Source organism: Nerophis lumbriciformis, linkage group LG05, assembly GCF_033978685.3.
Source record: "Nerophis lumbriciformis linkage group LG05, RoL_Nlum_v2.1, whole genome shotgun sequence".
NCBI lineage: Eukaryota > Metazoa > Chordata > Actinopteri > Syngnathiformes > Syngnathidae > Nerophis > Nerophis lumbriciformis.
In genome coordinates, this window is record NC_084552.2 from 4,483,504 (window position 1) to 4,510,000 (window position 26,497).

The following is a 26,497-nucleotide window of genomic DNA, read 5'->3' on the forward strand; positions in this document are numbered from 1 at the left end:
AGCATTAGGGTTAAGTGTTAGCGTGAGTAAAGTGTTAGCAGGCCAGGTATTAGCGTTAGAGTTAGGTGTTAGCATTAGCTTTAGAGTTAGCAGCTTCGTTGTTGGTGTTTGGGTTGTTTTGTCTCTTGAAAAAGTATTTTTTTAATCTCAATGGGACTTTCCTGTTTAAGTAAAGGTTGCCTAAAAAAATGGTTGAAGTTAGTTTTAGCGTTTGGGTTAAATGTTTCGGGTTAGGGCTTAGCTGTTAGCATTATATTTTGGTCTTAGTGTGTTATCGTTCGAGTTAGGGTTAGTTTTTAGCATTAGGGTTAAGTGTTAGCGTGAGTAAGGTGTTAGCAGGCCAGGTATTAGCGTTAGAGCTAGGTGTTAGCATTAGCTTTAGAGTTAGCAGGTTCGTTGTTGGTGTTTGGGTTGTTTTGTCTCTTGAAAAAGTATTTTTTTAATCTCAATGGGACTTTCCTGTTTAAATAAAGGTTACCTAAAAAAATGGTTAGAGTTAGTTTTGGCGTTTGGGTTAAATGTTTCGGGTTAGGGCTTAGCTGTTAGCATTATATTTTGGTCTTAGTGTGTTATCGTTCGAGTTAGGGTTAGTTTTTAGCATTAGGGTTAAGTATTAGCGTTAGTAAGGTGTTAGCAGGCCAGGTGTTAGCAGGCCAGGTATTAGCGTTAGAGTTAGGTGTTAGCATTAGGTTTAGAGTTAAGAGTTAGGCATTAGCATTAGAGTTTGATGTTAGCAGGCTCGTTGTTGGTGTTAGGGTTGTTTTGTTGTTTTGTCTCTTGAAAAATATTTTTTTTAATCTCAATGGGACTTTCCTGTTTAAATAAAGGTTAACTAAAAAAATGATTGAAGTTAGTTTTAGCGTTTGGTTTAAATGTTTCGGGTTAGGGCTTAGACGTTAGCATTATATTTTGGTTTTAGTGTGTTATCGTTCGAGTTAGGGTTAGGGTTAGTTTTTAGCATTAGGGTTAAGCGTTAGCAGGCCAGGTGTTAACATTAGAGTTAGGTATTAGCATTAGAGTTAGGTATTAGCAGGCTAGTTGTTGGTGTTAGGGTTGTTTTGTAGCGTTATGCTTAAATGTTAGCCTTAGCGTTAGGTTTAAAGTTAGGGTTAGTTGTAAACAGGCTATGTATTAGCGTTCCAATTTGGGTTACTTTTTAGCGTTAGGGATTAGTGTTAGCGTTAGGTTTAGGGTGAGAAGTCAGGTGTTAGGATTAAGGTTTGGTGTTAGCGTTAGGGTGAGGGCATAGTGTTATGGTTTTTAAATTGTAACTGTTTTTCTTAAGGTTCATGACATGTATTTTTATGTATTTCTATCTTTTGCTGCATCTTGGCCAGGACTATCTTGAAAAATGTTTTTTTTTAACCTCAATGGGACTTTTCTGGTTAAATAAAAGTTAAATAAAAAATGGTAAAGTTAGTTTTAGCGTTTGGGTTAAGTTTTTCTGGTTCGGGCTTAGACGTTAGCATTATATTTTGGTCTTAGTGTGTTATCGTTCGAGTTAGGGTTAGTTTTTAGCATTAGGGTTAAGTGTTAGCGTTAGTAAGGTGTCAGTAGGCCAGGTATTAGCGTTAGAGTTAGGTGTTAGCATTAGGTTTCGGGTTAGAGTTGAGAATTAGCATTAGAGTGTGGTGTTAGCAGGCTGGTTGTTGACATTAAGGTTGTTTTGTTCCGTTATTATTAGGTTTAAAGTTGGGTTAAGCTGTAAACAGGCTGTGTGTTAGCGTTCCAGTTAGGGATACTTTTTAGCGTTAGGGATTAGTGTTAGCGTTAGGTTTAGGGTGAGAGGTTAGGCCTTAGGATTATGGTTTGGTGTTAGCAGGCTAGGACAGTAGACAGACATCTCAAAGGGGTTGGGAGACCAACATATTGTTGTATTACTCTGTGAACCATGTGGATAATTTGTGTTTCTGACTCTTTAATGTTAGTCTTTATCCCATGTACAGCCCAGTCCGTCTACCTCGAGCCTGAGCTCCAACCATTCTGCCTCGCCCAACGTCACCAGCTCAGCGCCCTCCAGTGCCCGAGGTAAAAGTCACATCTGTGTTTAAATGTACAGTTTAGCCAATCAGAAGCCTGAAAAAAGTCATTTCTGATAAACGGCAACACTAGGACTGAACTAAATTGCGTTCCGTGCTGGATGGATGCAGTTCCACTCCAGTCCTGTATGGGGCAGTAATGCATTATGAACGGTCTTCTTCGATTGTAGCTCCCTCTGCTGGATCTAAAAGGTCACTGCCCCTTCGTGGCCCCTGTTCAAACCGACTTTAATGATCAAAAGTAAATAATAATAAACCAATTTGCACCTTTGTCTTGTTTTGCACCAACATGTAAAGTATAATCGAAGCATTTAATGGTTTTGTTCTGCTAAACAACTCATTTAACAATAATAACAATGCAAATTAAATAAACAAGCAATGAAATATGGAGTGATAGCACTTTACTTCAGATCATCACTAATGTGATTTGTAACTTTGCCAAATTGTTTAAATAGGCAAAAAACGAATAATTTCACAAACACAACAAAATGCATGTACATAACCTAAAACCAGTGAAGTTAGCACATTGTGTAATTTGTAAATAAAAACAGAATACAATGATTTGCAAATTTCTTTTTTTTTTTTTAAAGGACCTTATCTTCAGAGGTGGGTAGAGTAGCCAGAATTTGTACTCAAGTAAGAGTACTGTTACTTTAGAGATTTAATACTCAAGTAAAAGTAAGGAGTAGTCACCCAAATATTTACTTGAGTAAAAGTAAAAAGTATGTTGAGAAAAAACTACTCAAGTACTGAGTAACTAATGAGTAACATACACACACATATCATATATATATATATATATATATATATATATATATATATATATATATATATATATATATATATATACATATACATTGATATATACAGTATATAATTTATATTTATTTATTTTGCCGTTTTTGTTTACATGTTAAAGGTGTTTTAATGAATATACATGCATGTTTAACACATATAGATTCCTTTCTTTCATGAAGACAAGAATATAAGTTGGTGTATTACCTGATTCTGATGACTTGCATTGATTGGAATCAGACAGTAGTGATGATAACGTCCACATTTTCGAATGGAAGAGAAAAAAAAGTCTTCCTTTCTGTCCAATACCACATGAAAGTGGTTGGTTTTTGGCATCTTATTTGTCCAGCTTCCATATTCGTTTTTATACACTTTACAAGAAATACATTGGCGGCAAACTCCGTAGCTTGCTAGCTTGTTTGCGCTGGCTTTCGGAGACTCTTATTTTGAAAGCGCAGGCGCGATGGAGCGGCACTTTTATTGTGAAGACAGGAACTGTGCAGTCAGTCTTTAGGCTTTTGACGGGAAGTACGGTTGAAATAAAAAAGGGTCTTTTTTCCTTCACATTTTTGATTGATTGATTGGAACTTTTATTAGTAGATTGCACAGTACAGTACATATTCCGTACAATTGACCACTAAATGGTAAGACCCGAATAAGTTTTTCAACTTGTTTAAGTCAGGTCATGTGACCGCCTGGCTCTGTTTGATTGGTCCAACGTCACCAGTGACTGCATCTGATTGGTGGAACGGAGTGAACGTCACCAGTGACTGTATTTGTTGAAACGCAGGCACTATGAAGGTCTGTCTGACAGACCAAAACAAACAAAGTGTGCATTAACGCATCGATAAAAATTAGTAGCGAGTAGCGAGCTGAATGTAGATAAAAGTAGCGGAGTAAAAGTAGCGTTTCTTCTCTATAAATATACTCAAGTAAAAGTAAAAGTATGTTGCATTAAAACTACTCTTAGAAGTACAATTTATCCCAAAATCCCAAATGTAGCGCGTTACTACCCACCTTTGCTTATCTTCACCATACCTGGTTGTCCAAATTAGGCATAATAATGTGTTAATTCCACGACTGTATTTATCGGTATTGGTTGATATCGGTATCGGTAATTAAGATTTGGACAATATCGGATATCGGCAAAAAGCCATTATCGGACATATCTAATTCTATCGGACATTGTGACTTTTGATATTAGTGTTCCTGAAATAAAGGGACCCAAACACAGCTAAATGTGTACATATAATTTATACACACATACACATTGGCCCCCCCCCAGACACATTTTTTTCTCTCAATGTGGCCCCCGGGGTCAAAATATTTGCCCAGCTCTGCCCTAATCTGTACCAAATGTAACACAAAACGCAAACACAACCGAACTCCTGTGAATTTATTGCAAAACTCCATAGCATACTTGCCAACCCTCCTAAATTTTCCGGGAGACTCCCGAAATTCAGCGCCTCTCCCGAAAACCTCCCGGGACAAATATTCTCCCGAAAATCTCCCGATTTTCAGCCGGAGCTGGAGGAAACCCACCCCCCACCCAGCTCCATGCGGACCTGAGTGAGGACAGCCTTTTTTCACGACGGGAGGACAAGAACTAAATCACCCAGACTAGAAATAAATTGTATTATTATGTTTATCTTACCTAAAAATAAATATATTTATTAATTAATAAAAAATGAAAAAATAAAAATACATTTTTACTATATTTTGCTAAAAACATCAAAATTAATTATATTTTTATTTGTATTTTTTCTGACTCCTTATTACATCCAGCCATAGAATTATACATTAAAATAAACATATTTGAAATAATTAATTTTAAATGATCATGATAATTCATTTAAAATGACCATATTTAATTATTAAAATAATTGCTTGTTTATCAACAACTTTAGCATTTTATTCATTACATTTTGAAGCTCTCAGAAGCCAAGTTATGTTATATTCCTGTCATGTCTGTATTATCATGTTTTGTTTTAAGTCATGTTTTGTTTAGTTTCTGTCTTTTCACTCCCTTGTCTGGTCACCATAGCAACCATTAGTTTTCACCTGTCACGTCACGCACCTGTTTCACGTTTTGAGTCACGCACCTGCTTTCACTAATCTTGTCCATAGTATTTAAGTTCATTCATTTTCTGTTGTTCGTCCTGACAACCTCAACACATTTATGCTCTGTTCATGCCTGATACTTCTGCCCATGTCAATTCCTCAAGCAACTACTTTTGTCCAAGCCAAGTAAGTTTTTGTTCCATATTTATAGTCTTTTTGGTTTCATAGTTTGTTCTCCGCCATTGTGCGTGTTTTTTTTTTTTGTACTTTTTTGCTATAGTCTTTTGGTTTCATAGTTTATTCTCCGCCACTGTGCGCGCTTTCATTTATTCCTTTTTTTTGATAATAATAAATCATGTACCTTCATTCCCGTCTCGCATGAGCCAACTTTCCGTTGCATCCTGGAAAAGCACACACCCCGGACCAAGTCATGACAATTCCTTAATATTTATTTATGCAAGTTTGAAGTATCAATTATCTAAACACAGTTTTGTTTGCATATTTTCAGGATGTGCATATATGTATATATATATATATATATATATATATATATATATATATATATATATATATATATATATATATATATATATATACATCCTGAAATGTTTTTTTTTTTTTAATTTGCAAAATATCGTTTTTATAATGCAAATAATGTTTTTCTTTGGAAAAATGTTTTTTGTTTTTCTATTTGAAAAAAAAAGAAGGTTGACACTGCTTTCTTAATTGAAGAGAATAGTTTTTTTTTTTTACTTGCTAATAATTGTTTTTATACTTGCAAATCGATTTTTTTTTTTACTTTATTAAAAATATATATTTTAATTTGACAATTGTTTATTTATTGTTTATTATTATAAATATTTGCCATGTTATTGAATATTCAACATTATTGTCTTTGAGGTCCCAAAGACAATAATGACCTCAAAGACAATAATGTTGAATATTCAATAACATGGCAAATTCTTGCATCCAGCACACCTTACAATAGTGGTAATAAAAGATGCAACCTATGCTTGAAAGAGAAACTGTTTATTATTTACCGTCCAGACCTGTCATCCCTCAACAAGCGCAGCGAAATTGTAACAACATGCCGCCATAGACGGAAACACCTCCTAGGTAACACATGAGCCAATCACCACGCCCCTAGGCCAGCCTGTACCCACCCACTCTGCGCCCTATATAAACCATGGTATGCGAATGCTCCCATTAAAATCTCCTGACGATTGAGGGTACCCCCCCTCATGAAACAGGCCTGTAGAGATGAAATAGTCTTGTGATTTTTTTTCCCCACACATACACATATATATATATATATATATATATATATATATATATATATATATATATATATATATATATATATATATATATGTTTGAATTACTTGACTTGGTGAATTCTAGCTTTCAATATACTCCTCCCCTCTTAACCACGTCCCCAACCACGCCCCGCCCCACCCCCGACCACGCCTTCACCCCCCAACCCCCACCTCCCGAAATCGGAGGTCTCAAGGTTGGCGAGTATGCTCCATAGGAAAAATGTCTTGTTTTAAGAATAATGTCCCCACTTCTTGTCTTTCAAGCCACGTGCAGTAAACAGGAACCCTTTAAACCTCCACATGGTCCCGTCTGTTAAGGTTAGAGGCAAGATTGACATCTGGCGATTACGGGCGGGCGCATGAAATACGACAACCAGGACGGCAGGATGAAAAGTTGGGCGCTGAGAAACGGAGCGAATACAAAGTGAGCCCGGTGCAAGATTGCAGCACGGTGGCGTCGAACCTCTTGGACCTCATTACAGCGCTCCCTTCCCTCGCCCCTGCTCTTATCACGCCATATTTCTGCCCCCGCTCCGAGTCATAAAAAGGTACCAATATACGGCGACGTTTATGGACGCGTAGACGCTCCCCTTTGGCGGGCAGCTGGCGGCCTCTGGCTCGCCGTAAAAGCCCGCCGTGACTTACTGCTTGTGTGTTCTTATGGAGGGGCGGAGCCAGCCGTGCGTGGTCACGTGAGGCCTTGAAATACTCTCGGCGTGGCGATTGTCCAGTGAGCATTCCGTTGCGAAGTCTATACAGTCTTAACGCCGCCCCCGCCGCTCTGTTTCGTCTTCTCGCTCTGACTGTTGGCCGCCCACTCGCTGCAGGTTCGCCGCAGATGGCGGAGAAACACAAGCATTCCAGAGAGAACGCCTGCCTGTCTCCCAGAGAGAGGCCTGTCAGCGCCATCTTCCCCAACCCTCTGGACCCCACGCAGGTCAGCACTCGCATGCACTACACAAATTACATGTCAGCAATAATTATCCAGAGCTAATAAAAGGCTCTTTTTTTTTTTTTTTTTTTTTTTTGTACAGACATTCACCGAGTTAACAATATTTTATACTATAACAGAGCTGCTATCATGGAAAACTCCTGGCGGTTAATGTTACCGTTTTAAATTAAAATGATGAAAAGTGATAAGTGCACTTTGAGAAACTGGACTGACTGGTGCCAGACAAGAGACATTAACGTTTTTTTTCCCATTAAGTAACGTCATATCTCATTTTAAACCTATATAAACACATTACTGTCAGAGCAACTAAGACACAGGTGTCAAACTCAAGGCCCAGGGGCCGAATCTAGCCCCGCCACATTATTATGCAAACCCCGTTTCCATATGAGTTGGGAAATTGTGTTAGATGTAAATATAAACGGAATACAATGATTTGCAAATCCTTTTCAACCCATATTCAATTGAATGCACTACAAAGACAAGATATTTGATGTTCAAACTCATAATTTATTATTTTTTTGCAAATAATAATTAATTTAAAATTTCATGGCTGAAACACGTGCCAAAGTATGTTGTGAATTGTTTTTCTATTTGAAAAAAAAAAAGGTTTACACTGTTTTCTTAATTGAAGAGAATAGGTTTGTTTTTTTACTTGCTAATAATTGTTTTTATACTTTCAAATCGATTTTTTTTTACTTTATTAAAAATATATTTTTTTATTTGACAATTGTTTATTTATTGTTTATTATTATAAATATTTCTTTTTACTTGCAGAATATTGTTGTTTTTTTTACTAAATTTGTTTTACCTGCAGATTTTTTTTTATACTTGCAAATAGCTTTTTTTACTTGGAGAAATGTTTTTTTTTTTAACTTGCAAAATATCGTTTTTATAATGCAAATAATGTTTTTCTTTGGAAAAATGTTTTTTGTTTTTCTATTTGAAAACAAAAAAAATGTTTATACTGTTTTCTTAATTGAAGAGAATAGTTTTGTTTTTTTTACTTGCTAATAATTGTTTTTATACTTGCAAATCGATTTTTTTTTTACTTTATTAAAAAAATATTTTTTTATTTGACAATTGTTTATTTATTGTTTGTTATTATAAAAACATTTTTTTACTTGCAGAATATTGTTGTTTTTTTTACTAAATTTGTTTTACCTGCAGATTTTTTTTTTATACTTGCAAATAGCTTTTTTACTTGGAGAAATGTTTTTTTTTAAACTTGCAACATATCGTTTTTATAATGCAAATAATGTTTTTCTTTCGAAAAATGTTTTTTGTTTTTCTATTTGAAAAAAAAAAGGTTTATACTGTTTTCTTAATTGAAGAGAATAGTTTTTTTTTTACTTGCTAACAATTGTTTTTATACTTGCAAATCGATTTTTTTTTACTTTATTAAAAATATTTTTTTTTATTTGACAATTGTTTATTTATTGTTTATTATTATACTTTTTTTTTTTACTTGCAGAATATTGTTTTTTTTTTTTTACAAAATTTGTTTTACCTGCAGATTTTTTTTTTATACTTGCAAATAGCTTTTTTACTTGGAGAAATGTTGTTGTTTTTTAACTTGCAAAATATCGTTTTTATAATGCAAATAATGTTTTTCTTTGGAAAAATGTTTTTTGTTTTTCTATTTGAAAAAAAAAAAAGGTTTATACTGTTTTCTTAATTGAAGAGAATAGTTTTTTTTTTACTTGCTAATAATTGTTCTTATACTTGCAAATCAATTTTTTTTTTTACTTTATTAAAAATATATTTTTTTATTTGACAATTGTTTATTTATTGTTTATTATTATAAATATTTTTTTTTACTTGCAGAATATTGTTTTTTTTTACTAAATTTGTTTTACCTGCAGATTTTTTTTTATACTTGCAAATAGCTTTTTTACTTGGAGAAATGTTGTTTTTTTTAACTTGCAAAATATCGTTTTTATAATGCAAATAATGTTTTTCTTTGGAAAAATGTTTTTTGTTTTTCTATTTGAAAAAAAAAAAAGGTTTATACTGTTTTCTTAATTGAAGAGAATAGGGTTTTTTTTTTACTTGCTAACAATTGTTTTTATACTTTCAAATCGATTTTTTTTTTTACTTTATTAAAAATATATTTTTTTATTTGACAATTGTTTATTTATTGTTTGTTATTATAAATATTTTTTTTTACTTGCAGAATATTGTTTTTTTTTTTACTAAATTTGTTTTACCTGCAGATTTTTTTTTATACTTGCAAATAGCTTTTTTACTTGGAGAAATGTTTTTTTTTAAACTTGCAACATATCGTTTTTATAATGCAAATAATGTTTTTCTTTTGAAAAATGTTTTTTGTTTTTCTATTTGAAAAAAAAAAGGTTTATACTGTTTTCTTAATTGAAGAGAATAGTTGTTTTTTTACTTGCTAACAATTGTTTTTATACTTGCAAATCGATTTTTTTTACTTTATTAAAAATATATTTTTTTATTTGACAATTGTTTATTTATTGTTTATTATTATAAATATTTTTTTTACTTGCAGAATATAGTTTTTTTTTTTTACTAAATTTGTTTTACCTGCAGATTTTTTTTTTATACTTGCAAATAGCTTTTTTACTTGGAGAAATGTTTTTTTTTTTTTAACTTGCAAAATATCGTTTTTATAATGCAAATAATGTTTTTCTTTGGAAAAATGTTTTTTGTTTTTCTATTTGAAAAAAAAAAAAAAGGTTTATACTGTTTTCTTAATTGAAGAGAATAGGTTTTTTTTTTTTACTTGCTAATAATTGTTTTTATACTTGCAAATCGATTTTTTTTTACTTTATTAAAAATATTTTTTTTTATTTTACATTTTTTTATTTATTGTTTATTATTATAAATATTTTTTTTACTTGCAGAATATTGTTTTTTTTTTACTAAATTTGTTTTACCTGCAGATTTTATTTTTATACTTGCAAATAGCTTTTTTACTTGGAGAAATGTTTTTTCTTTTAACTTGCAAAATATCGTTTTTATAATGCAAATAATGTTTTTCTTTGGAAAAATGTTTTTTGTTTTTCTATTTGAAAACAAAAAAAATGTTTATACTGTTTTCTTAATTGAAGAGAATAGTTGTTTTTTTTACTTGCTAATAATTGTTTTTATACTTGCAAATCGATTTTTTTTTTACTTTATTAAAAAATTATTTTTTTATTTGACAATTGTTTATTTATTGTTTATTATTATAAATATTTTTTTTTTACTTGCAGACTATTGTTTTTTATTTTACTAAATTTGTTTTACCTGCAGATTTTTTTTTTATACTTGCAAATAGCTTTTTTACTTGGAGAAATGTTGTTGTTTTTTAACTTGCAACATATCGTTTTTATAATGCAAATAATGTTTTTCTTTGGAAAAATGTTTTTTGTTTTTCTATTTGAAAAAAAAAAGGTTTATACTGTTATCTTAATTGAAGAGAATAGATTTTTTTTTTACTTGCTAATAATTGTTTTTTTACTTGCAAATCGATTTTTTTTTTTACTTTATTAAAAATATATTTTTTTATTTGAAAATTGTTTATTTATTGTTTATTATTATAAATATTTTTTTTTACTTGCAGAATATTGTTTTTTTTTTACTAAATTTGTTTTACCTGCAGATTTTTTTTTTATACTTGCAAATAGCTTTTTTACTTGGAGAAATTTTTTTTTTTTAACTTGCAAAATATCGTTTTTATAATGCAAATAATGTTTTTCTTTGGAAAAATGTTTTTTGTTTTTCTATTTGAAAAAAAAAGGGTTTAAACTGTTTTCTTAATTGAAGAGAATAGTTTTTTTTTTACTTGCTAATAATTGTTTTTATATTTGCAAATCGATTTTTTTTTAACTTTATTAAAAATATATTTTTTTATTTGACAATTGTTTATTTATTGTTTATTATTATAAATATGTTTTTTTACTTGCAGAATATTGTTTTTTTTTAACTAAATTTGTTTTACCTGCAGATTTTTTTTTTACTTGCAAATAGCTTTTTTACTTGGAGAAATGTTGTTGTTTTTTAACTTGCAAAATATCGTTTTTATAATGCAAATAATGTTTTTCTTTGGAAAAATGTTTTTTGTTTTTCTATTTGAAAAAAAAAAAAAAAGGTTTACACTGTTTTCTTAATTGAAGAGAATAGCTTTTTTTTTTTACTTGCTAATAATTGTTTTTATACTTGCAAATCGATTTTTTTTTTACTTTATTAAAAATATATTTTTTTATTTGACAATTGTTTATTTATTGTTTATTATTATACTTTTTTTTTTTGCTTGCAGAATATTGTTTTTTTTTCTAAATTTGTTTTACCTGCAGATTTTTTTTTTATACTTGCAAATAGCTTTTTTACTTGGAGGAATGTTTTTTTTTTTAACTTGCAAAATATCGTTTTTATAATGCAAATAATGTTTTTCTTTGGAAAAATGTTTTTTGTTTTTCTATTTGAAAAAAAAAAAGGTTTATACTGTTTTCTTAATTGAAGAGAATATGTTTTTTTTTTACTTGCTAACAATTGTTTTTATACTTGCAAATCGATTTTTTTTTTACTTTATTAAAAATATATTTTTTTATTTGACAATTATTTATTTATTGTTTCTTATTATAAATTTTTTTTTTTACTTGCAGAATATTGTTTTTTTTTTTACTAAATTTGTTTTACCTGCAGATTTTTTTTTATACTTGCAAATAGCTTTTTTACTTGGAGAAATGTTTTGTTTTTTAACTTGCAAAATATCGTTTTTATAATGCAAATAATGTTTTTCTTTGGAAAAATGTTTTTTGTTTTTCTATTTGAAAAAAAAAAAAGGCTTATACTGTTTTCTTAATTGAAGAGAATAGTTTTTTTCTTTTTACTTGTTAATAATTGTTTTTATACTTGCAAATCGATTTTTTTTTTACTTTATTAAAAATATATTTTTTTATTTGACAATTGTTTATTTATTGTTTATTATTATAAATATTTTTTTTTACTTGCAGAATATTGTTTTTTACTTACTAAATTTGTTTTACCTGCAGATTTTTTTTATACTTGCAAATAGCTTTTTTACTTGGAGAAATGTTTTTTTTTTAAACTTGCAAAATATCGTTTTTATAATGCAAATAATGTTTTTCTTTGGAAAAATGTTTTTTGTTTTTCTATTTGAAAAAAAAAAAAGGTTTATACTGTTTTCTTAATTGAAAAGAATAGGTTGTTTTTTTACTTACTAATAATTGTTTTTATACTTGCAAATCGATTTTTTTTTTACTTTATTAAAAATATATTTTTTTATTTGACAATTGTTTATTTATTGTTTATTATTATAAATATTTTTTTTTACTTGCAGAATATTGTGGTTTTTTTTACTACATTTGTTTTACCTGCAGATTTTTTTTATACTTGCAAATAGCTTTTTTACTTGGAGAAATGTTTTTTTTTTTAACTTGCAAAATATCGTATTTATAATGCAAATAATGTTTTTCTTTGGAAAAATGTTTTTTGTTTTTCTATTTGAAAAAAAAAAAGGTTTATACTGTTTTCTTAATTGAAGAGAATATGTTTTTTTTTTTACTTGCTAACAATTGTTTTTATACTTGCAAATCGATTTTTTTTTTTACTTTATTAAAAATAATTTTTTTTATTTGACAATTGTTTATTTATTGTTTATTATTATAAAAAAAAAATTTTACTTGCAGAATATTGTTTTTTTTTTTACTAAATTTGTTTTACCTGCAGATTTTTTTTTTATACTTGCAAATAGCTTTTTTACTTGGAGAAATGTTTTTATTTTTAACTTGCAAAATATCGTTTTTATAATGCAAATGTTTTTCTTTGGAAAAATGTTTTTTTTTTTCTATTTGAAAAAAAAAAAAGGTTTATACTGTTTTCTTAATTGAAAAGAATAGTTTTTTTTTTTACTTGCTAATAATTGTTTTTATACTTGCAAATCGATTTTTTTTTACTTTATTAAAAATATATTTTTTTATTTGACAATTGTTTATTTATTGTTTATTATTATGAATGTTTTTTTTTACTTGCAGAATATTGTTTGGTTTTTTTTTTACTAAATTTGTTTTACCTGCAGATTTTTTTTTATACTTGCAAATAGCTTTTTTACTTGGAGAAATGTTTTTTTTTTTAACTTGCAAAATATCGTTTTTATAATGCAAATAATGTTTTTCTTTGGAAAAATGTTTTTTGTTTTTCTATTTGAAAAAAAAAGGTTTATACTGTTTTCTTAATTGAAGAGAATAGTTTTTTTTTTACTTGCTAATTGTTTTTATACTTGCAAATCGATTTTTTTTTTACTTTATTAAAAATATATTTTTTTATTTGACAATTGTTTATTTATTGTTTATTATTATAAATATTTTTTTTTACTTGCAGAATATTGTTTTTTTTTTTTACTAAATTTGTTTTACCTGCAGATTTTTTTTTTATACTTGTAAATAGCTTTTTTACTTGGAGAAATGTTGTTGTTTTTAACTTGCAAAATATCGTTTTTATAATGCAAATAATGTTTTTCTATTTGAAAAAAAAAAAAGGTTTATACTGTTTTCTTAATTGAATATAATAGATTTTTTTTTTTTTACTTGTTAATTGTTTTTATACTTGCAAATCGATTTTTTTTTTTACTTTATTAAAAATATATTTTTTTATTTGACAATTGTTTATTTATTGTTTATTATTATAAATATTTTTTTTTACTTGCAGAATATTGTTTTTTTTTTTACTAAATTTGTTTTACCTGCAGATTTTTTTTTATACTTGCGAATAGCTTTTTTACTTGGAGAATTTTTTTTTTTTTAACTTGCAAAATATCGTTTTTATAATGCAAATAATGTTTTTCTTTGGAAAAATGTTTATTATTTTATTTTTTTTACTTGCAATTCTTTTTTTTCTTGCAGAAAATTGTTTTTCTACTTGCGAATCGTTGGGGCGTGAGTAAAAACATTCGTGTGCGTTTCTGGTCTTTTTGGCAGTAATTTCACGCCAGAGACCACACTTTTGAGACATATTTATTCGTAAACGTGTCCATCTTTCCAGCTGTGTGGCAGTGAAACAGCAATTGTCTGTGCTTTGAAACATGCCAGTAAAGAACATTTAGTGCTTCAGCGCCCGCATTTATTGCTGTTTTACAAGGATAGCCTTCACTCAAGTCTTCTTTCACAAACGACAAAAAAAATGTTGCAGAAGGATTATTGTGGAAGGATGGCCGTGCACAACCGAGCTTTAAAAGGAGGGAAAAAAAATACAAAATGAATACGTTTGCTTCTGGAGGCCATTCACCTCCCCCGCACTTCACCTGCTGTTTGAAGCACGGGGGATGTTGTTGACAGTTGGCTTCTAATGGAAAATTGATTTAAAGACACTTTGTTGCAGCTTCTCTTGTAATTAGAATTATTTCTGTCTTGAAAATGCTGATTTCGACACATTTTGTGTACGTGTGTGCAGAGGGCGGCTCCTCATCACATAGGTGATACCACTCTACCCCGCAGTGACCCCAACCTCTCAGCTCCAGACAAAGGTAAAGCACACGACGACACACCTGTATTTGTCTCGTCTTAATCAAATGTGTGATGGTGACTGTCATAAATATGAATTAGTCGTCTTTTTGCTCAGCGTTGTTGTTGCAGAAAATAGAATGCTCATGTGCACAATAGAACGCCATTCCTGCGAAAGAATTAGCGTTCACGGCGGAAAAGCTCGCTTCCTCGCCGCCTGCGACGCGATAATGCATGCAAAAGTAATGCGGCGAGAGCTCGGCGAGCAATATGCTAACCTGACACCTTTAGCGACGGCGTGCTGTCGTTCGAAGTAACGACATTGAGCCGGCGAAGGCGGGAAGGTTTTGTCTCCTGCATGAAAAAACACATTGTAATCGTGGTGGTGTTGTCGTACTCGGCGATGACCTCATTTGCATGGACTCCAACGCACATCACAGCATTATCATCATCTCGTGTGGATATTTTCACGTACATCCATCCCATCCATTTTCTACCGCAATCAACCTATCCCCAGGTGCATGTCTTTGGCATCAAAGTCATCTCAAAATCAGAATCAGCTTTATAAGTATATTTAACACGCAAGGACTTTGACTTGGTGGATTGTGCTCTCTTTGAACAATAAGTTAAAAGTTAAAGTACCAATGATTGTCACACACACACACTAGGTGTGGGGAAATGTGTCCTCTGCATTTGACTCATCCCCTTGTTCACCCCCTGGTGAGGTGAGGGGAGCAGTGGGCAGCAGCGGTGGCCACGCCCGGGAATAATTTTTTGGTGATTTAATTCCCAATTCCAACCCTTGATGCTGAGTGCCAAGCAGGGATGGTAATGGGTCCCATTTTTATAGTCTTTGGTACATACTTGCCAACTTTGAGACCTCCGAATTCGGGAGATTGAGGGGGTGGGGGGTCGGGGGGCAGGGGCGGGGTTAAGGGGGAGGAGTATATTTATAGCTAGAATTCACTGAAATTAAGGTATTTCTTATATATATATATATATATATATATATATATATATATATATGTATGTGTGGGGAAAAAATCACAAGACTATTTCATCTCTACAGGCCTGTTTCATGAGGGGGTTCCCTCAATCATCAGGAGATTTTAATGGGAGCATTCACATACCATGGTTTATATAGGGCACAGAGTGGGTGGGTACAGGCTGGCGTAGGGGCGTGGTGATTGGCTCATGTGTTACCTAGGAGGTGTTTCCGTCTGTGGCGGCATGCTGATACAATTTCGCTGCGCTTGTTGAGGGATGACAGGTCTGGACGGTAAATAATAAACAGTTTCTCTTTCAAGCATAGGTTGCATCTTTTATTACCACTATTGTAAGGTGTGCTGGATGCAAGAATTTGCCATGTTATTGAATATTCAACATTATTGTCTTTGAGGTCCCAAATGTGTTTGCTGAGTTCTGTGGTATTCCGCAGGTTTTGGTTCCTGAAAGAAGCCTTGTGATTGTTCCATCTGGTTTTGAACTCTCCCTCGGTTAATCCTACATATGTGTCGGATGTGTTAATGTCCTTGCGTGTTACCTTAGATTGGTAGACAACTGATGTTTGTAAGCACCCCCCGTTGAGAGGGCAATCAGGTTTCTTGCGACAGTTGCAGCCTTTGTTGGTTTTGGGGTCGCTCTGTCCGGGGGCCGACGGCTCATTTGCAATTGTTTTGTTGTGGTTTGAGATAATTTGTCGTATATTGTTCATGCAGCTGTAGCTCAATTTAATGTTGTTCTTGTTGAATACTTTTCTTAGGCTGTTGCCTTTGGGAAAGTGTTTGTCAATCAGAGTGAGGAATTTCAGGAACCAAAACCTGCGGAATACCACAGAACTCAGCAAACACATTTGGGACCTCAAAGACAATAATGTTGAATATTCAATAACATGGCAAATTCTTGCATCCAGCACACCTTACAATAGTGGTAATAAAAGATGCAACCTATGCTTGAAAGAGAAACTGTTTATTATTTACCGTCCAGACCTGTCATCCCTCAACAAGCGCAGCGAAATTGTAACAGCATGCCGCCACAGACGGAAACACCTCCTAGGTAACACATGAGCCAATCACCACGCCCCTACGCCAGCCTGTACCCACCCACTCTGTGCCCTATATAAACCATGGTATGTGAATGCTCCCATTAAAATCTCCTGATGATTGAGGGAACCCCCTCATGAAACAGGCCTGTAGAGATGAAGTAGTCTTGTGATTTTTTTTCCCACACATACATATATTGCGCTCTACTACGGTATCGAGCACTATTTTTTGGATAACCTTATTAAGACATATATATATATATATATATATATATATATATATATATATATATATTACAGTAAACAGTAATGCAAACACAGTTGTTCTACTAACTGTACTGTACTTGTTGTTTACTTTTAAAAAAAATAACACTTATCTTTCATTATTTGAGTAGCTTTTGTCCTGCCATTTGAGTACTGGCGAGCGATCTCTGAATCCGGGAACATATCCTTCACGGATTTGTTGGAAACATCCGCAAATGAGAATGGGATGTTGCTTGCAAGGTGGCCCATAATACCGCGTTTCCGCCGACTCGTGCTTCTCTGACCGTACATGAGTGACTATATCCACTCGGCCACCGTGTTGTGGGTTATAGATAAAGATATGGATAACGGAGACATATATAATAGTCTCCTTTTCAGGTGAGAGGACGCTAAAGGCAGTGCCTTTAAGGCACGCCCCCAATTTTGGACATGACAACTTGCCGTAGTTTTGAAGCACTGCATGATGGGAATCCGGATGTTGTGTGTCAGTGTATGAACGTGCCGGTTGGAATAAACACACGCTGAGAAATAGTTCCGTGCCTGCCTACTTTATGGGTTGTAGATAAACCTATGGATAACAGAGACATACAGGTAAAAGCCAGTAAATTAGAATATTTTGAAAAACTTGATTTATTTCAGTAATTGCATTCAAAAGGTGTAACTTGTACATTATATTTATTCATTGCACACAGACTGATGCATTCAAATGTTTATTTCATTTAATTTTGATGATTTGAAGTGGCAACAAATGAAAATCCAAAATTCCGTGTGTCACAAAATTAGAATATTACTTAAGGCTAATACAAAAAGGGATTTTTAGAAATGTTGGCCAACTGAAAAGTATGAAAATGAAAAATATGAGCATGTACAATACTCAATACTTGGTTGGAGCTCCTTTTGCCTCAATTACTGCGTAAATGCGGCGTGGCATGGAGTCGATGAGTTTCTGGCACTGCTCAGGTGTTATGAGAGCCCAGGTTGCTCTGATAGTGGCCTTCAACTCTTCTGCGTTTTTGGGTCTGGCATTCTGCATCTTCCTTTTCACAATACCCCACAGATTTTCTATGGGGCTAAGGTCAGGGGAGTTGGCGGGCCAATTTAGAACAGAAATACCATGGTCTGTAAACCAGGCACGGGTAGATTTTGCGCTGTGTGCAGGCGCCAAGTCCTGTTGGAACTTGAAATCTCCATCTCCATAGAGCAGGTCAGCAGCAGGAAGCATGAAGTGCTCTAAAACTTGCTGGTAGATGGCTGCGTTGACCCTGGATCTCAGGAAACAGAGTGGACCGACACCAGCAGATGACATGGCACCCCAAACCATCACTGATGGTGGAAACTTTACACTAGACTTCAGGCAACGTGGATCCTGTGTCTTCCTCCAGACTCTGGGACCTCGATTTCCAAAGGAAATGCAAAATTTGCATGGTTGGGTGATGGTTTGGGGTGCCATGTCATCTGCTGGTGTCGGTCCACTCTGTTTCCTGAGATCCAGGGTCAACGCAGCCGTCTACCAGCAAGTTTTAGAGCACTTCATGCTTCCTGCTGCTGACCTGCTCTATGGAGATGGAGGTTTCAAGTTCCAACAGGACTTGGCGCCTGCACACAGCGCAAAATCTACCCGTGCCTGGTTTACGGACCATGGTATTTCTGTTCTAAATTGGCCCGCCAACTCCCCTGACCTTAGCCCCATAGAAAATCTGTGGGGTATTGTGAAAAGGAAGATGCAGAATGCCAGACCCAAAAACGCAGAAGAGTTGAAGGCCACTATCAGAGCAACCTGGGCTCTCATAACACCTGAGCAGTGCCAGAAACTCATCAACTCCATGCCACGCCGCATTAACGCAGTAATTGAGGCAAAAGGAGCTCCAACCAAGTATTGAGTATTGTACATGCTCATATTTTTCATTTTCATACTTTTCAGTTGGCCAACATTTCTAAAAATCCCTTTTTTGTATTAGCCTTAAGTAATATTCTAATTTTGTGACACGCGGAATTTTGGATTTTCATTTGTTGCCACTTCAAATCATCAAAATTAAATGAAATAAACATTTGAATGCATCAGTCTGTGTGCAATGAATAAATATAATGTACAAGTTACACCTTTTGAATGCAATTACTGAAATAAATCAAGTTTTTCAAAATATTCTAATTTACTGGCTTTTACCTGTATATATATGTATGTATATATATATATATATATATATATATATATATATATATATATATATATATATATATATATATATATATATATATATTTATGTGTATATATACATAAAAATGTTGATTTTATATGGCCAACACACAAAATGTGCAATGCTTTCCCCAAGAAATACTTCCAAGTGGAATATTTGATGTGACGTCATTGGAGTCTTTAATAGGTCAATAATTCATAACAACATTGATTTTGATTAAATATTATTTTTTTAGAAATTACATTTTTAAAGGAGTGTTAACTTTCTTCGTTACATTTGACCTGTTTGCTCTTTTATTCCACTTTTTATTTTATTTTTTTAAATTTTTTAATATTATTCTTAAAATGTGCCGCCGGCTGGTTAAAAAGTGATCTTTGGACACGTCTGATCTAGACATGCATGATTCCTCATTGTGTTTCTGCATGCGTCTTCCATCTTGTTTGTGTTGTGACTCGTGACGTGTCTCCCTGTGTGCTGTCAAGTGCGAGCCACGCCCAGTAGCTGGAGCCTGGACAGCGTCAAAGAGGGCGTCATGTCCTTCTCTGACCCTGTCGGCAAGCTGCTGTGCCCTCCCATCCCTCCCAGGCCGCCGTACGCAGGTATTTCACGTGGGGGGGGGGGAGTCACACTGCATCATCATTGGAAGGAAAAGATCCTCTATATGACAGGAGTGCTCTGCTGTGTTTAACAACCTACTGCAAGTCAAAGATCATCTATATGACGGGATTTTAATTTCTTCATTTTATGCAGGCTCTTCGGCGAAAAACATGCGGTCCCAGTCGCCCGTCTTCATGTCCAGGTCGCCGCAAAAGGTTGGTTTTGCGATTTGATTGTCTGGAAGGGAAGGTGTGTGTGTGTGTGTGTGTGTCGGTTTTAAAAGTGCTCCCCATCTGGTCAACATATGAAATAACAAGTGTGTGTAAGAAATTGAAATGCGCCTCCTTTGGCCAAAATGTATTTAAATAAATAAATAAATATGTATATAGAGACATACTGTAATAACTTGAAGTAAATCATGAAGATTAAAAAACAATTACAAACAAAAAATTCCAAACTAAAAACAGTCTTTTTCTCACAATGTGTTGTCTCTTTTCTTATAAAATTGGGAACAATTTCTCATATTATTTCTGTTTCTGTAATATTGCAATATTTTCTGGTAAAATTATTACTTTTTAATGCAAAATGGTGACATTTGTCATATAAAATTCTGACTTTTATCACATTGTTGTCATTTTTTTGTTGTTCTCGTAAAATAGTGACATTTTTGGAGTAGAATGATTAATTTTGTCATCATTTTGCCAAGTAAACTTCAGATTATTATTATAATATTGCCAACATTTTAAAGTTTTCTTATAAAATTGTGACTTTTGTCGAGTAAAATTACGACTCTTTTCGTAAAATTGCTAACATTTTCAGCTTTTCTTTTTCTCATATTCTTTCTGTTTCTGTAATATTGCAATATTTTCTCGTAAAGTTATTACTTTTTTATGTAAAATTATTACTTTTTGATGCAAAATTGTAACATTTGTCATATAAAATTCTGAATTTTATCACAATATTGTAATTTTTTTGTTGTTCTTGTAAAATACTGAGATTTTTTTTATTAAAATTATGACTTTTGTCATAATTTTGCCAAGTAAAATTCCGATTATTTTTATAATATTGGCAACTTTTTTTAAAGTTTTCTTATAAAATTGTGACTTTTGTCGAGTATAATTAAGACTCTTTTCATAAAATTGCTAAAATTTTAAGCTTTTCTTGTAAAATTGCGACTGTTATTGAGTAAAATTCCAACTTTTATCATAATATTGCATAAATGTTCAGTTTTTCTTGTAATATTTTGACTTGCGTCGAGTAAAATTATGACTTTTATTATAATACTGCCAAAAAGTTTTTCTTGTGAAATTGTGACCTTTTTCTTGTGAAATTCCAACTCATTTTTCACAACAAGCTTTTTTATATTTGCATAGTATGTATATATTATTAACGTCGTAAATACAAATCTTTATATATCTAGAGAAGGGTGGTCCTAAAGAGGTAGGCATTTTTCAGAGGTCTCAAGAAGGTAACAAATACAAGAGTGTGTGTGTGCGTGTGTGTGTGCGTGTGTGTGTGTGTGTGTGCGTGTGTGTGTGTGTGTGTTTGTGTGTGTGTGTGTGTGGGGGGGATTTTTCAAATTGACTGTGTGTTCGGTTTTAAAAGTGCTCCCCCTCTGGTCAACATATGAAATAACAAGTGTGTGTAAGAAATTGAAATGCGCCTCCTTTGGCCAAAATGTATTTAAATAAATAAATAAATATGCATATAGAGACATACTGTAGTAACTTGAAGTAAATCATGGAGATTAAAAAACAATTACAAACAAAAAATTCCAAACTAAAAACAGTCTTTTTCTCACAATGTGTTGTCTCTTTTCTTATAAAATTGGGAACAATTTCTCATATTATTTCTGTTTCTGTAATATTGCAATATTTTCTGGTAAAATTATTACTTTTTAATGCAAAATGGTGACATTTGTCATATAAAATTCTGACTTTTATCACATTATTGACATTTTTGGAGTAGAATGATTAATTTTGTCATCATTTTGTAAACTTCAGATTATTATTATAATATTGCCAACATTTTAAAGTTTTCTTATAAAATGGTGACTTTTGTCGAGTAAAATTACGACTCTTTTCGTAAAATTGCTAAAATTTTAAGCTTTTCTTTTTCTCATATTCTTTCTGTTTCTGTAATATTGCAATATTTTATCGTAAAATTATTACTTTTTTATGTAAAATTATTACTTTTTGATGCAAAATTGTAACATTTGTCATATCAAATTCTGAACTTTATCACAATTTGTAATTTTTTTTGTTGTTCTTGTAAAATACTGAGATTTTTCGAGTAAAATTATGACTTTTGTCATAATTTTGCCAAGTAAAATTCCGATTATCGTTATAATATTGGCAACTTTTTTTTAAAGTTTTCTTATAAAATTGTGACTTTTGACGAGTATAATTAAGACTCTTTTCATAAAATTGCTAAAATTTTAAGCTTTTCTTGTAAAATTGCGACTGTTATTGAGTAAAATTCCAACTTATCGTAATATTGCACAAATGTTTTGTTTTTCTTGTAAGATTTTGACTTGCGTCGAGTAATATTACGACTTTTATTATAGTACTGCCAAAAAGTTTTTCTTGTGAAATTTTAAGCGTTTCTTGTAAAATTGCGACTGTTATTGAGTAAAATTCCAGCTTTTATCATAATATTGCACAAATGTTCAGTTTTTCTTGTAATATTTTGACTTGCGTCGAGTAATATTACGACTTTTATTATAATATTGCCAAAAAGTTTTTCTTGTGAAATTTTAAGCGTTTCTTGTAAAATTGCGACTGTTATTGAGTAAAATTCCAACTTTTATCGTAATATTGCACAAATGTTCCGTTTTTCTTGTAAGATTTTGACTTGCGTCGAGTAATATTACGACTTTTATTATAATACTGCCAAAAAGTTTTTCTTGTGAAATTGTGACCTTTTTCTTGTGAAATTCCAACTCATTTTTCACAACAAGCTTTTTTATATTTGCATAGTATGTATATATTATTAACGTTGTAAATACAAATCTTTATATATCTAGAGAAGGGTGGTCCTAAAGAGGTAGGCATTTTTCAGAGGTCTCAAGAAGGTAACAAATACAAGAGTGTGTGTGCGTGTGCGTGTGTGTGTGTGTGTGTGTGTGTGTGTGTGTGTGTGTGTGTGTGTGTGTGTGTGTGTGAGGGATTTTTCAAATTGATTGTGTGTCGGTTTTAAAAGTGCTCCCCCTCTGGTCAACATATGAAATAACAAGTGTGTGTAAGAAATTGAAATGCGCCTCCTTTGGCCAAAATTTATTTAAATAATTAAATAAATATGTATATAGAGACATACTGTAATAACTTGAAGTAATTCATGGAGATTAAAAAACAATTACGAACAAAAAATTCCAAACTAAAAACAGTCTTTTTCTCACAATGTGTTGTCTCTTTTCTTATAAAATTGGGAACAATTTCTCATATTCTTTCTGTTTCTGTAATATTGCAATAATTTCTGGTAAAATTATTACTTTTTTTATGTAAAATTATTACTTTTTAATGCAAAATGGTGACATTTGTCATATAAAATTCTGACTTTTATCACAATATTGTAATTTTTTTTGTTGTTCTTGTAAAATACTGAGATTTTTGGAGTAAAATTATGACTTTTGTCATAATTTTGCCAAAGTAAAATTCCGATTATTATTATAATATTGGCAACTTTTTTTTAAGTTTCCTTATAAAATTGTGACTTTTGTCGAGTATAATTAAGACTCTTTTCATAAAATTGCTAAAATTTTAAGCTTTTCTTGTAAAATTGCGACTGTTATTGTGTAAAATTCCAACTTATCATAATATTGCACAAATGTTCAGTTTTTCTTATAAGATTTTGACTTGCGTTAAGTAAAATTACGACTTTTATTATAATACTGCCAAAAAGTTTTTCTTGTGAAATTGTGACCTTTTTCTTGTGAAATTCCAACTCATTTTTCACAACAAGCTTTTTTATATTTGCATAGTATGTAGATATTATTAACGTCGCAAATACAAATCTTTATATATCTAGAAAGGGTGGTCCTAAAGAGGTAGGCATTTTTCAGAGGTCTCAAGAAGGTAACAAATAAAAGAGTGTGTGCGTGCGTGTGTGTGTGTGTGTGTGTGTGTGTGTGTGTGTGTGTGTGTGTGTGTGTGTGTGTGTGTGTGTGTGTGTGTGTGTGTGTGTGTGTGTGTGTGTGTGTGTGTGTGTGTGTGTCGGTTTTGAAAGTGCTCCCCTTCTGGTCAACATATGTAATAAAAAGTGTGTGTTAGAAATTGAAATGCGCCTCCTTTGGCCAAAATTAATTTAAATAAATAAATATGTATATAGAGACATACTGTAATAACTTGAAGTAAATCATGGAGATTAAAAAACAATTACAAACAAACAATTCCAAAATAAATAAATGAACTAAAAGCAGTCTTTTTCTCACAATGTGTCTTCCTTTTTTCTTTTAAAATTGGGAACGATTTCTCATATTCTTTCTGTTTCTGTAATATTGCAATATTTTCTCGTAAAGTTATTACTTTTTTATGTAAAATTATTACTTTTTGATGCAAAATTGTAACATTTGTCATATAAAATTCTGAATTTTATCACAATATTGTAATATTTTTGTTGTTCTTGTAAAATACTGAGATTTTTGGATTAAAATTATGACTTTTGTCATAATTTTGCCAAGTAAAATTCCGATTATTTTTATAATATTGGCAACTTTTTTTTAAGTTTTCTTATAAAATTGTGACTTTTGTCGAGTATAATTAAGACTCTTTTCATAAAATTGCTAAAATTGTAAGCTTTTCTTGTAAAATTGCGACTGTTATTGAGTAAAATTCCAACTTTTATCGTAATATTGCACAAATGTTCCGTTTTTCTTGTAAGATTTTGACTTGCGTCGAGTAATATTACGACTTTTATTATAATACTGCCAAAAAGTTTTTCTTGTGAAATTGTGACCTTTTTCTTGTGAAATTCCAACTCATTTTTCACAACAAGCTTTTTTATATTTGCATAGTATGTATATATTATTAACGTCGTAAATACAAATCTTTATATATCTAGAAAGGGTGGTCCTAAAGAGGTAGGCATTTTTCATTATTATATTATTATATTTCATTATTATATTTTATTATAATACTGCCAAAAAGTTTTTCTTGTGAAATTTTAAGCGTTTCTTGTAAAATTGCAACTGTTATTGAGTAAAATTCCAGCTTTTATCATAATATTGCACAAATGTTCAGTTTTTCTTGTAAGATTTTGACTTGCGTCGAGTAATATTACGACTTTTATTATAATATTGCCAAAAAGTTTTTCTTGTGAAATTTTAAGCGTTTCTTGTAAAATTGCGACTGTTATTGAGTAAAATTCCAACTTTTATCGTAATATTGCACAAATGTTCCGTTTTTCTTGTAACATTTTGACTTGCGTCGAGTAATATTACGACTTTTATTATAATATTGCCAAAAAGTTTTTCTTGTGAAATTTTAAGCGTTTCTTGTAAAATTGCGACTGTTATTGAGTAAAATTCCAACTTTTATCGCAATATTGCACAAATGTTCCGTTTTTCTTGTAAGATTTTGACTTGCGTCGAGTAATATTACGACTTTTATTATAATACTGCCAAAAAGTTTTTCTTGTGAAATTTTAAGCGTTTCTTGTAAAATTGCAACTGTTATTGAGTAAAATTCCAGCTTTTATCATAATATTGCACAAATGTTCTGTTTTTCTTGTAATATTTTGACTTGCGTCGAGTAATATTACGACTTTTATTATAATACTGCCAAAAAGTTTTTCTTGTGAAATTTTAAGCGTTTCTTGTAAAATTGCAACTGTTATTGAGTAAAATTCCAGCTTTTATCATAATATTGCACAAATGTTCCGTTTTTCTTGTAATATTTTGGCTTGCGTCGAGTAATATTACGACTTTTATTATAATATTGCCAAAAAGTTTTTCTTGTGAAATTTTAAGCGTTTCTTGTAAAATTGCGACTGTTATTTAGTAAAGTTCCAACTTATCGTAATATTGCACAAATGTTCCGTTTTCCTTGTAAGATTTTGACTTGCGTCGAGTAATATTACGACTTTTATTATAATACTGCCAAAAAGTTTTTCTTGTGAAATTTTAAGCGTTTCTTGTAAAATTGCGACTGTTATTGAGTAAAATTCCAACTTTTATCGTAATATTGCACAAATGTTCCGTTTTTCTTGTAAGATTTTGACTTGCGTCGAGTAATATTACGACTTTTATTATAATACTGCCAAAAAGTTTTTCTTGTGAAATTTTAAGCGTTTCTTGTAAAATTGCGACTGTTATTGAGTAAAATTCCAACTTTTATCGTAATATTGCACAAATGTTCCGTTTTTCTTGTAAGATTTTGACTTGCGTCAAGTAATATTACGACTTTTATTATAATATTGCCAAAAAGTTTTTCTTGTGAAATTTTAAGCGTTTCTTGTAAAATTGCGACTGTTATTGAGTAAAATTCCAACTATTATCATAATATTGCACAAATGTTCCGTTTTTCTTGTAAGATTTTGACTTGCGTCGAGTAATATTACGACTTTTATTATAATACTGCCAAAAAGTTTTTCTTGTGAAATTTTAAGCGTTTCTTGTAAAATTGCGACTGTTATTGAGTAAAATTCCAGCTTTTATCATAATATTGCACAAATGTTCAGTTTTTCTTGTAATATTTTGACTTGCGTCGAGTAATATTACGACTTTTATTATAATACTGCCAAAAAGTTTTTCTTGTGAAATTTTAAGCGTTT

At 31.4% G+C, this 26,497-nt stretch overlaps 1 protein-coding gene across 3 annotated transcripts in view; it reads left to right on the plus strand.

The window, feature by feature from the left end:
* The window catches only part of dock4b (dedicator of cytokinesis 4b), a 470,089-nt gene that overhangs the window by 428,322 nt on the left and 15,270 nt on the right, over positions 1–26,497 (plus strand). For all 3 annotated transcript variants that reach the window (XM_061961401.1, XM_061961402.1, XM_061961403.1), the window contains 5 exons: positions 1,947–2,028; positions 7,039–7,148; positions 14,583–14,655; positions 19,615–19,731; positions 19,883–19,944. In XM_061961401.1, the coding sequence (XP_061817385.1) occupies positions 1,947–2,028; positions 7,039–7,148; positions 14,583–14,655; positions 19,615–19,731; positions 19,883–19,944 (444 nt within the window). The remainder of the gene's footprint in view (positions 1–1,946; positions 2,029–7,038; positions 7,149–14,582; positions 14,656–19,614; positions 19,732–19,882; positions 19,945–26,497) is intronic.